At 48.3% G+C, this 12,768-nt stretch overlaps 1 protein-coding gene across 1 annotated transcript in view; it reads left to right on the top strand.

The window, feature by feature from the left end:
* Nucleotides 1-12,027, top strand: part of TRIM66 (tripartite motif containing 66) — a gene marked incomplete at its 3' end in the record, with an annotated part of 46,089 nt that extends 34,062 nt beyond the window's left edge. The window contains 10 exon segments of the mRNA XM_079709172.1: nt 5,491-6,012; nt 6,173-6,365; nt 7,815-7,875; nt 8,326-8,500; nt 8,815-9,104; nt 9,568-9,694; nt 9,978-10,052; nt 10,447-10,599; nt 11,013-11,231; nt 11,968-12,027. Of these exon segments, the coding sequence (XP_079565298.1) occupies nt 5,491-6,012; nt 6,173-6,365; nt 7,815-7,875; nt 8,326-8,500; nt 8,815-9,104; nt 9,568-9,694; nt 9,978-10,052; nt 10,447-10,599; nt 11,013-11,231; nt 11,968-12,027 (1,875 nt within the window).
* Between the last annotated feature and the right edge of the window lie 741 nt (nt 12,028-12,768).

Genomic DNA, 12,768 nt, shown 5'->3' with positions numbered 1-12,768 from the left:
AGGATTAGACAGTCCTATATTACAAAAGGGAATGCAATGATCATTTGTTATTCTTATCCAAAGATAAGGAAATACAGAATATTAGAGAGCTATGTTAGTGCATTACCAGGACAACAAGAGGATGCCAAGGGATGCAGGCCAGGGCATGTCTGAGATAGCCCTTGGCCTCTGGCCTCAGTCCTTTAAGCTGGGCTCTATGCCTACTTTATCCCATTTGGTTTGAGCATTCCCCCCCATTGCTCTTTCTCCTCACCTTTCTTATCTTGGGACTTAGACTATACAGCAAATTGAAGACTTTTTATTGAAGACCATTGAAATACCAAGAAACATATAAAAAGCAAACTTTTCTTTGGAGAAATAAAGGGTATTTAGCTCATCTACTTTTAAAACTGAAAATTAAGAATAGAAAATATAAGCTTGACTAAAGCAGTTAAACAAATAATAAGGGAAAAGTGTTGGGCGAGAAGAAAAAGAGATGAGAAGAAAGAAAAAGAGGAGAAGAAGAGAGAAAAGGTCAAGAGAGACAAAGAGCAGGTGAAGGGAGGACAAAGAGATGGAAGAACAGAATGTGGGAGAGATCAGGGAAGGGGGTGAGCACAGAGAGGGGCAGAGGCAAGCACACCAGAATGGAGAGTGTGGCTTTGGTGCCAGAGATCTGGATTCTAAATCTATAAAAATCCTATGTCACATATCATACTTAGTGGTGAATAGTGAAAGGATCCCCCTGAGATTAGGAATGAGAGTAGGATGGCTACTGTCACTACTTCTATTCAACCTCATACTGGAGGTCTTAGCTAGTGGAGTAAGGCAAGAAAACCAAATGTAAGCAAAGGGAGAAATAAAACTCAGTAGTCATAGGCGACATGATTTGTATGCACAGAAAATCCCAAAGTGACTTTAGTAAGGTCCCTGGATGCAAGTTCATGACCACAAACAAAGAGAAATGGAGATTTATAAAATTATGTTTTCAATAACATAAAAAACTTCAGATGCCTTTCTGAGCTTCATTTTTTCTCAGGTGTAAAATTAGGGCTATGACAATAATAATAATAACAATAATAGCAGCAACAGCAGCTGGGATTTATTGAGTACCTACTGCCAGACATTGCTCTAAATGTTTACATGGATTATTTCTTTTAACCTTCACAACCCTTTAATGTTTGTTGTGAGGATTAAGTGAGGAAATATATGTAAAACACTTAGCAAATTGCCTTGTGTATAATAAATTCTCAATAAATTTTAGCTATATAAAAATAGACAGGTACTTCCCTGGTGGCGCAGTGGTTGGGAGTCCGCCTGCCAATGCAGGGGACACGGGTTCCAGCCCTGGTCCCGGAGGACCACACATGCCGCTGAGCAGCTGACCCTGTGCGCTACAACTACTGAGCCTGTGTTCTAGAGCCCGCGTGCCACAACTACTGAAGCCCACGTGCCTAGAGCCCGTGATCCGAAACGAGAAGCCACCGCAATGAGAAGCCCACACACCGCAACAAAGAGAAGCCACTGCAATGAGGAGCCCGCGCACCGCAACAAAGAGTAGCCCCCGCTTGCTGCAACTAGAGAAAGCCCGCGCACAGCAATGAAGACCCAACACAGCCAAAAATAAATAAATAAATATTTTTTAAAAATAGGCATTATTTTAGAGAAACTCATAGACTTAGTTGTTAGCAGAACTAAGCTGCTATTCAATTGCTTTACAATGGTGTGTTAGTTTCTGCTTTATAACAAAGTGAATCAGTTATACATATACATATGTTCCCATATCTCTTCCCTCTTCTGTCTCCCTCCCTTCCACCCTCCCTATCCCACCCCTCTAGGTGGTCACAAAGCACCAAGCTGATCTCCCTGTGCTATGCAGCTGCTTCCCACTAGCTATTTTACATTTGGAAGTGTATATATGTCCATTCCACTCTCTCACTTTGTCACAGCTTACCCTTCCCCCTCCCCATATCCTCAAGTCCATTCTCTAGTAGGTCTGTGTCTTTATTCCTGTCTTACCCCTAGGTTCTTCATGACATTTTTTTTTCTTAGATTCCATATATATGTGTTAGCATAAGGTATTTATCTTTCTCTTTCTGACGTACTTCACTCTATGACAGACTCTAGGTCCATCCACCTCACTACAAATATCTCAATTTCGTCTCTTTTTATTTTTTTTATTATTTATTTATTTATATTTTTTTTACTTAAAAAAATCTTTTTTATTATTAGTTTCTGCTTTATAACAAAGTGAATCAGTCATACATATACATCTGTTCCCACCACCCTTCCCTCTTGCGTCTCCCTCCCTCCCACCCTCCCTATCCCACCCCTCCAGGCGGTCACAAAGCACCAAGCTGATCTCCCTGTGCTCTGCGGCTGCTTCCCACTATCTATCTACCTTACGTTTGGTACTGTATATATGTCCATGCCTCTCTCTGACTTTGTCACAGCTTACCCTTCCCCCTCCCCATATCCTCAAGTCCATTCTCAAGTAGGTCTGTGTCTTTATTCCTGTTTTATCCCTGGGTTCTTCATGACATTTTTTTTTCTTAAATTCCATATATATGTGTTAGCATACGGTATTTGTCTTTCTCTTTCTGACTTACTTCACTCTGTATGACAGACTCTAGGTCTATCCACCTCATTACAAATAGCTCAGTTTCGTTTCTTTTTATGGCTGAGTAATATTCCATTGTATATATGTGCCACATCTTCTTTATCCATTCATCCGATGATGGACACTTAGGTTGCTTCCATCTCCTGGCTATTGTAAATAGAGCTGCAATGAACATTGTGGTACATGACTCTTTTTGAATTATGGTTTTCTCAGGGTATATGCCCAGTAGTGGGATTGCTGGGTCATATGGTAGTTCTATTTGTAGTTTTTTAAGGAACCTCCATACTGTTCTCCATAGTGGCTGTACCAATTCACATTCCCACCAGCAGTGCAAGAGTGTTCCCTTTTCTCCACACCCTCTCCAGCATTTATTGTTTCTAGATTTTTTGATGATGGCCATTCTGACCAGTGTAAGATAATATCTCATTGTAGTTTTGATTTGCATTTCTCTAATGATTAGTGATGTTGAGCATCCTTTCATGTGTTTGTTGGCAATCTGTATATCTTCTTTGGAGAAATGTCTATTTATATCTTCTGCCCATTTTTGGATTGGGTTGTTTGTTTTTTTGTTATTGAGCTGCATGAGCTGCTTGTAAAGTTTGGAGATTAATCCTTTGTCAGTTGTTTCATTTGCAAATATTTTCTCCCATTCTGAGGGTTGTCTTTTGCTCTTGTTTATGGTTTCCTTTGCTGTGCAAAAGCTTTTAAGTTTCATTAGGTCCCATTTGTTTATTTTTGTCTTTATTTCCATTTCTCTAGGAGGTGGGTCAAAAAGGATCTTGCTGTGATTTATGTCATAGAGTGTTCTGCCTATGTTTTCCTCTAAGAGTTTGATAGTTTCTGGCCTTACATTTAGGTCTTTAATCCGTTTTGAGCTTAGCGAATAGCTCATTAATTCATGTATTCAGCCAAGCACTGCTCTTGTGTCTAGAAATACAGTGGATAAGCAAAACAGACAAAATCCACACTCTAATGGAGTTTACAGTTTAGTAGGAGAAATAGATATTAACCAAATGGTATCACAGATTGGGCTATGAGAATAAGGTCCAGGAGTTATGAGAGCATAAAAGGTGGGAGCTGGTCTGGGTTAGAGCGAAAATTCACGGGTGAGCTGAATTCAGAAGGTGGGTGGAACAGGGGCAGGGCTAGGAGAATGTTCCATGCAGAAGAAGCAGTCTGTCTCAAGAGAGAGGTTGGCATGTTTCAGGAACTGAAAAATTGTCTGAGTGGCTGGAGTTCAGAGAATGAGGAGAGAGCTGTTGTATGGACTGTGGCTGCAAAGCAGGACAAGGAAGAAGTCATCAAGGCCTTAGGAGCCTTCCTTATTGAGCATTTTCTCAGTGGAGCACAGTACAGTTTTATGCAGAGGACTGATGTGGTCAGATTTGTGTTTTGAAACTGTTTCTCCACTGAGGAGACCACTACTATAGTCTGGAAAAATATGAATGTGTAACCCAGGCTAGGACACCAGCAGCAGAGAGGAATAGTGGGAATATTTGAGAGATGTTTAAGGGGTGGAATTGATGAGGTCTGGTATTAGCTTGGGTGAGGGAGGAAGGATGCTCCACTGATGTCTTCCTCCTAGGATTCATCTTGAAGAACTGGGTGACTAGGGTGACATTCACTGAGGTGAGGACAGTCTTTTCTTCACTGTTAATTAGCTTTACTAACTTAATATGGAAACTTGAGAGGGTATTTGAAGTATTTCTTTTCCTGTGGAAATCTGAATGTCTTATTCATGGGAAAAAGAATGACAGATTTATGACACTGATTTTGGAAACTTAGAGACATTTGCTCTTGTTTCCCCTTCGATTTTCAAAAGATGTCAAATTATTATATCTTTTGTCTTAACAAAAAGGCAAGGATATCAAACTTTTAAATTCCTCAAGGTTGCATTTAGAACCAGTCTTCCCACCATCTCCCCTCCATCAAACCTCTTTCTCCAACCTGAAAAACTGAAATGGATTCAGTGCAGTACCTATGTCTTTAACTTCTTTTTATCAAGCTTTTAAGTCTCTTCTGCCTAGGTCACCAAGCAGTTAGAAATGAGAAAGGAATTATAGGGGTTGGAATATTATTGCCTCATCCAATGATTGTCCAGATTGTCCATAATAAGATTTAGCTGCTCTGATGTTCTCTGCCTCTGGTTTAGAATGTCTTTGGCAGGTATAGCAGGGCTAGAAAAGACCTTCACATCTCTTGGTCAGAGTCTTCAATCTGTTGCTGGTGGTGCTGGAGTTGATCTGAACAAGGCTGTGAGAAGGCTCTGGAGTTTGACCCAGGTTACCCAGGACTGACTGGGGCTCCCCAAGCCTTGGCATTATCTCAGAGAATGTCTGCAGCAGGTCAGGGTTTGAGCCTCTGAACTTCCTCCCATTTTTATGTAGCAGAAACTATCCTGTAGGACGCCCAGAAGGGAAGAGAGGCCACTAGTGCTGTAGTCAGAGGGGAATGTGAAGTGGGAGGGTAGTCCTACAGTCTGACCCTTTGCTTAGGTACTGGAAAGGGGGTGAGGGATGTGGCTGATAGTGTGTGTGTGTACATGTGAGTGTGTACTACCCTCAGGTCAGGTGGTAGGCTGTCCCTCTCTCTCTCCCTCTCTTCGTCTGTCAGTCTGTCTCTCTCTCACACACACACATACACACACACATGCACACATGCATGCACACCAGTGTCCTCAGCCGTGCCTGCCTCTCTGTGTCATAGCCCACCAGCCTCCTTGGTGTAGGGGAATGGAAATAGGACTTCATGTGCTGTCTGAGTTCCCTGCAGCTACCAGACTCTGAGGCAGAGTGAGATCTGAGCATGGAACTCTCGTGGGCTGCATCTGTTCTCTCCCTCCCACCATTCCTAGCTAACAGCCTGACTGTCCCCTGTCTTTGCTCCTGCAGCACTCCACTTCTGTGAGCATCATGGGCTTCTCCAACACACTGGAGATGGAACTGTCATCTACCAGGCTGGCGAGGACCTTAGAGCCACAGATCCAGAGTGCGAGCAGCCTGACAGCTGCCCCACCCCAGGTGGTACCAAGCCTGCTGAGTGGCCCCCCACCAACCGTGTCCAGCCTGGTGGGCGGTCAGAACCAGGCTGTGCCCAGCCTGAGAGCCAGTCACCTGCCGACCATGCCCAGCCTTGTGTGTGGCACACCCCACTCCATGCCCAACCTGATGAGTGATCCCTCCCAGGCCATCACAAGCCTGGCAAGTGATCACTCTCAGACTGGGCCCAACCTGATGTCTGGTCCCACCCACACTGTACCAAGCCTGGCAACTTGTCCTCTGCAGAGCGTGCCTCCGGCTTCTAACATGCAGTCGGAAACCGGATCCAGCTGCAGTCCTGGCTCTGGCCGAACTGCAGGGAGCCTGTGCCCTGGGGATGGGGCTGAGCCCTCCCTGGGGAATGCCTTGTATAAGGTAGGTCTTGGGGAAATGCCATTCAACTTCCTCTGCTCATCGCTGGGCAAAAGGGTAGCCCCTGAAGGCCTTATTCTGGCCTTAGCTTAACAGCTCTGTGACCACCGACAGGAAAAACGTCTGATTTCTTTGATTCTTGTTGGCCTTTCACTTTTGAAAGATGGAAAGTGAGGATTCTACCCGCTTCACTGACTCTCTGGGACAAGGCCCCACAGCCCCTGGTCCGGACACTTCCAAGGATTTGGCTATCCCCTCAGAACTGGAGGAGCCAATTAACCTCTCTGTGAAAAAACCTGCACTGGTCCCAGTGGTCAACAAATCCGTGGCCCTGCAGCAGTACCAGAGCCCAAAAGGTGAGACTCAGCAGCCTGCCTTTCATGCTGACCACACATTTGAGCAGATGGGCTCGGCACTGCCGTGAGACAGAGGTCAGCAGAGCTGCTCTGAGCCTGAGGGAGCAGTGTTTCTCTTGGCTACATTCACTTCTCCACCCAGAACTGATTTATTGATGCCTGTTCTGTTTCCCTCACTGTGGCCATGACTGATCCAGGCATGGCCAGAAATCAGCCTCCTTGTAAAATTCCCCATGCAAAATTTTGGGGGTCTGGGTTATAGGTGGGGGAAACAGGAAGAGCACATCCCAGATGGGCTAGCCTTGGCAAAATATTTTAGGGGAAAGAGCATGTCTGACTTTGGAGTGTGATAGATCTAGGTTAGCAGACCTGCTCTATCTCTTTATGTTTGAACCTGGGCAAGATACCTAACCTTTCTGAGTTAGTTTCTTTCTCTGTAAATGGGGCTAATCATAGCTACTTCATAGGCTATTGGGACAAATAACTACAGTGAAATCATTTGATGACTTACTCTGTAGTAACAAGAATTTGCCTTGCACCTGGCATTAATGTAGATTTGTGCCTCATAGTAAAGGGAATTTGGACTGGTGGAGGTTGGCTCTGATTCTCTTCTCAGCTACCCACACTCCTTCTCAAATGCGGCTAGGCTAAGGCTCCTTCCTTCTGGAGAAAATGAGGGAGTTGGGAAGTTAGCAACTGCCTAGTGAGCATTGGGGGCCGCCTTATTTCAGGGTACGATTCATAAATGTTTAGTGTGTAATGATCAGTCTATTTCCTACGTACTTAATAGATGAAAATGAAACAATCTTTCTATTTTTTTCCTCACACTGGTTCTTCTTAACTACACAATAATGTGACCCCGAATTTTAAGCACTTAAATTTTTGAACCCTGCTTGCCCATGGAAAGTGCTCAGGACAGTGCCTGGTGCTGAGTGGGCGCTCAGTAAATGCTAGTGTCTTCCTCTTTCCCCACACTGCTCCCTGCCCATCTACACAGACTGCACTTCTCAGGGGAGGGTTCCTGGGAGCCTCTTGCCCCTGGAGGGTGAGCTGGATTCTCAGGCTGTGCTGAAATCCCAGCACTTGGCTGAAAAGGCAGGGGTTGGACAGAATGACTCCTAAGAGCAGGTGACACCAGTGTATGTATGGGGAACAAGTGATTCCTGAGCTCATTTTGGAGGTGAGAAGCTGGCCCCTTGGCACCTGACCGAACCCTCACCCCCAGGCAGCCTCTGAGTGTTACCTGTGTTTATCTTTTTAAAAGAAAGTGGCCTTCCTCCCCCCTCAGGAAGGGGAGATGTGGTAGGGTTGTCACCACTGTGAGTGATTACAATGTTGGTAACAATGGTGTGACAGGTGTGTGGCCAAAGCGTGAGTAGCAGATATGAGTAGAAGGTGTGGGTGACAGGGTGTGTTATCATAAGTGTATTTGTTTGTCTTTTGCCTTAGAGTGTGAGAATTTTGAACAAGGAGCCCTAGGCCTGGGTACAGAAGGGAACCAGAGCATCAGGTAACAGATGCTGGCCCACCCTCCCTCTCTCACCCTCCAACCTCATGTCCTGGGAGGTTGGCACAGGAAGTGAGCATCCTTGATGACTTAACTAGAAGCAGACGTTTGCCTGCAGCTGTCTTCTTCAACCCCCAGACCCTGGAGTCGGGTGTGTGGTTGGGCGTCCGGGATGGTTGTGGGAGGATGTCCTGGTTCCTGCGCTGTGAGGCATACAGTCTGTGTGCGGTTTTCCCTCTTCGGGGACCCCCCTTCTTTGATCAGAGGGCTCCCAGGGGCTGGCAGGACCTGGCCAGGCAGAGCTGGTAGCCCGGTGGAATAGGGGCCTGTAGAGGGTTGAACTGAGGAGATCTTGAGCAGCAATTCAGTCGTGGGATCATGGATGAGCCTGACTTAGAGGTTGGGGCCAGAGGAGGCTCCCACCGAGACCCAGGGATGTTGTTCTTGCCCTAGACCCTTCAATAGTGAGCCCAAGATTCCCTATGTGCGACTGGAGCGGCTCAAGATCTGTGCTGCCTCCTCAGGAGAGATGCCTGTGTTCAAGCTGAAGCCACAGAAGAATGAGCAGGATGGGAGCTTCCTGCTGATCATTGAATGTGGTACTGAGTCCTCCAGCATGTCCATTAAGGTACCACTTTTCTCTGCCTTCTCCTTGAATCTTGGCCCAGCCTAGGAGCCTCTCTTTCCTCTCTGCTACTGGGAGAATTCTGGCTCTGGCGTTGTTCTGAGTCTCTGAGTAGGGCTGTAGCTTGGCCAGGCCTTGTACCCTGCTACAAGTGGTCTGTGAGGTGCGCCCTAGGAGTGAGCTGTCCTGGTGTTCCTGGGGCTTGGCTGTCTTGGGGTCCTGGAATAAGTCGGTGCCCAGGGCTTGTCATCTTTCCTCTCCCTCCCTCCACAACTTGGTGCCGTGCCCTGACTGCTCAGATTCACTTCTTCCCCAAGGTCAGCCAGGACCACCTGTCTGATGCCATCCAGGCCCCAAACCTGGGGGGAAGAAAGGTCACTGTCACATCTCTGGCTGGGCAGCGGCCACCAGAAGTGGAGAGTGCATCTCCTGAAGAACACAGGCTCATTCCTCGAACCCCTGGAGCCAAGAAGGGACCCCCAGTACCAATAGAGAATGAGGATTTCTGTGCTGTGTGCCTCAACGGGGGAGAGTTGCTGTGCTGTGACCGCTGCCCCAAAGTGTACCACCTTTCCTGCCACTTGCCAGCCTTGCTCAGCTTCCCAGGGTGAGTCATGCCAACCGCAGGCCCTGGCCTGGATAGCATGGTGATCTTCCAAGGGAGATTATTCCAGGCCAGGCCCACAGAGCTCTCTCAGGTGGACTTCCTCCCCTCTCTGGGCCTGCATGAATTACAGGTCTGTGACTTCGTGGCGCTATAGCTGTGTGTCTTCTGCACACAGGCAGGTGGATGCTTCCCTTCCTCCTCTGTTCCCAGCTTCCTCCTGTCCAGATTTGTCCCTCTACCCCTCTCCCAGCCCCTTGCTAACTCCTAGTTTTCTGGATTCACTAAATCCTGAGTTACTAAATTTCTTTCAAGCTTGTGGCTAGGAAGCCATTCTCTACAGGGCAGGGCTAGGGACTCAGTTTCTCATGTCACCACCCCCCAAGCTTGTCTTGGGGTAGTGGGACAAGGGAGGGGGCTCTGGGCAATGTGCTGAGGGCTAACTTGGCCTCACTTGCCTCTGCAGGGGAGATTGGGTGTGTACCTTGTGCCGCAGCCTGACCCAGCCTGAGATGGAGTACGACTGCGAGAACGCCCGCTATAACCAGCCTGGAGTGCGGGCCCCTCCTGGCCTGAGCGCATATGACCAGAAGGTAGGGAGGGGTCTCTGGGGCAGCCTGCCTGTGCCCATGGGAGCTGAGTCTTTTCTGAGGGGGTGAGAGGCCTCTCTGGATACCTCTCTTTTGGGCTATGCCTATGGGGGTTCACTACGATTTTTCTTCTGCCAGCTGTTTTCCTCTGGCCTGGGAGGCTGAACTGTGCCTTAGTATAGCGACTCATACCCTGTGGGACAGAGCCATCAGGGTCGCTATCGTTAGTCCTTACTGAGGTGGGGCCAGAGCAAAGTAACACGGTTGCCAACTCTGCTTTCTGCAGAAGTGTGAGAAGCTGGTACTGTCCTTGTGCTGCAACAGCCTCAGCCTGCCCTTCCACGAGCCTGTCAGCCCGCTGGTAAGGAAAGCCTCACTACTTCTGCCGGCTACTGGACTTTCTGCTCAGAGCGCCCTGGGCCTGGAGCAGATCATGGCGGTGCCCAGGGTGGGCTCAGAGCGTGGCCACTGGAAGCAGGAGTAATTTGTGCATGGCGTAGGGGACCCGGGAGCCATGGCCACTACAGCCCCCCAACCAACAGCTGCTGCTGCATCAGACCTGACTTGACATGTAAACCACTCCTCCTTTTCCCTCTCTCTTTGTCTTTTCCCTCCACACATTTCTTCTTGCTGCCTTTGTCTTATGTTCTATTATTTCCATTCCAACTCATTCTCTATCTCTCCTTCCTTCTTATCCTTCGCTTTTTCCTCTACTTCTCTCTTCCTATTTGCTTCCCCTTCTCTCCTCCCGCAAGGCCCGGCATTACTACCAGATTATCAAGAGACCCATGGACCTGTCGATCATCCGGAGGAAGCTGCAAAAGAAGGACCCAGCTCACTACACCACCCCGGAGGAGGTGGTATCAGACGTCCGCCTCATGTTCTGGAACTGTGCTAAGTTCAATTATGTATGTCTTCCCTGTTTTCCCTCTCCCCTATTTCCAGTGACCCCAAGACTGTCATGGCTGGACAGAAGTGTCTGGTTCGGGCCTGGGCTGCCATGAGGAACTGGGAGCAGACCTCCTGGGGCCTACTGTAGTGAATGTTTATAAGCTCTTTCCCACATTTGGGCCTCAGCATGGACTCAGGAGGAATATGGGGGCTGCTAGTGACTGGCCATCTGTGGGTAACTGTCAGGGTCACGTCTGCTTTAAGAGCTGATACTAAACTGGTTATCCTGGGCCCTGAGGAGAAAATGTAAAGTTCCAGACATCCAGGAGACCTAGCCAGGCTTTGCGCTCTCTGTATAGCTCTTGAGGGGCCTGGAAGAGATGGGCTGGTGGAAGGGGGCCAGACCGTCACTGCTCTCCTCCCCCTTCAGCCCGACTCAGAGGTTGCAGAGGCAGGCCGCTGCCTGGAAGTGTTCTTTGAGGGCTGGTTGAAGGAGATCTACCCGGAGAAACGGTTTGCTCAGCCAAGGCAGGAGGACTCAGACTCTGAGGAGGTGTCTAGTGAGAGTGGGTATTCCACTCCCCAGGGCTTTCCATGGCCCCACTGCATGCAGGAGGGCATCCAACCCAAGAGGCGGCGGCGACATATGGTAAGGAGGTGCTGCCAGCTGGCAGGCAGGTGGGTGGGTGATTGGGCTGGCAGGGGGCACCCATGCAGCATGTACAGAGTAACCTGAAGTGAAGCTGCTCAGGTGGCACAAGAGAGTGGTGACAATGAGCCCTCACTTCCAACTCCTTAGCCTAAGACAAAGGCAAGGCAGTGCAGGGCTCATCAGCTCCAAGGACCACTGAGGTTCAGAACCCTGAGACATGGGTGTACCTGCCCAGGGTCACCCAGAAAATTAGCAGCAGGACCAGGCCTCCTGACTCCCAGCTCAGTGCTGGTTATTCCACACTGTGATGTCCATAAGAAGAGAAGGACCTGGTCTCAATGCCTGATCTCAACTTGGGTTTGGGAGAAAGGGAGAGTCTTTTCAGCCCCTTGGTGTAGAGAAGGAAGGAGAGGTTTTCTTGCAGGAAAGACATCTAATCTGACCTTTTGTCTGGTCTCACCTGTGCAGACCTGAAACATCAATTCAGTGCTATTTAATTCCACTGAAATGTATTGCCTGCCCACTGTGTGCCAGGATCTGACTAGCCATCTCCGATTGTTTGCAGCACTTGGCACACAGTGTTTAATGGCTTCAGTGAGTTTTGCTGTTGCATTCCTGGGGTGGAATAAAACACTTTGGCTCTGGGGAATCCCAGTCTGGACAGTTGGCCTTCTCACATTGATAAACCCTACACTGGGACATTCTGATGCCAAATATTTTTTTCTTCTTTCAGGAGAATGAAAGAGCAAAAAGAGTGTCGTTCCGCCTGGCCAACAGCATCTCCCAGGTGTGAGGGCTGGAAGGAGACCAAGTACTCCGGCAGCTGGTGCCCCGTCCTGTTGACCACTCCTCCCCACCTTTCAGCTCATTCTCTTTGGATTGTGGATGTGAGACAAGTCTTGTTGAGCTTGTAGTACCCTTCTTTGCCGTTTGCATCTTACAGCATTTATTTGGGAGCCATAGTGCATCCACTACAGAGAATAAACAGCAAAGAGGGGGTGTTCCCTATTACCAGAACGATCAGTTATGTAGGGTCCACTTGACAAGACCAAGCCCAATTAGGCTCGGAAGGACTAAACTTCCTTGGTGAATTCTTTCTGCTGAGGAAGGCCGACATTTCTCACCTTTCAGTGTGCAGGGCTCAGGAGCAATGTATATATCTGAACTACTCCTGGGCCCAGAAGAGGGTAAAAGAAGGGAGAGAGGTTCTGACATATGGCAGGCCTATGATCCCTGGCCCAGCACAGCCAAAGACTGTCACTGTTTGCCTTTGTTTGGCCTGCTCGGACAGAGGCACCTGCCCTGAACAGGGCAATGAGGCTTCTAGAGGCCATAGGTCTCAACTGGTGCCTATTCGGGTTCTAACGGTTTTCAGGGTATTTGTTTTTCATGCCCCCTTTCCTGATGCTGACTTAGGTGGCCGCTGTGAAGCTCTGGATAGTATGGCATTCTTGATGGGGCTGGGTGGCTGTGCAGAGACCACTTACATCTTTAGGCTCAGATTTCACTGGCAGGCTTAAGAAGATGTTAACTT

This window comes from Hyperoodon ampullatus, assembly GCF_949752795.1.
Source record: "Hyperoodon ampullatus genome assembly, chromosome: 7".
Taxonomy (NCBI): Eukaryota; Metazoa; Chordata; class Mammalia; order Artiodactyla; family Ziphiidae; genus Hyperoodon; species Hyperoodon ampullatus.
Note: the sequence above shows the minus strand (reverse complement) of the source record. Positions and strands in the feature narration are given on the sequence as shown.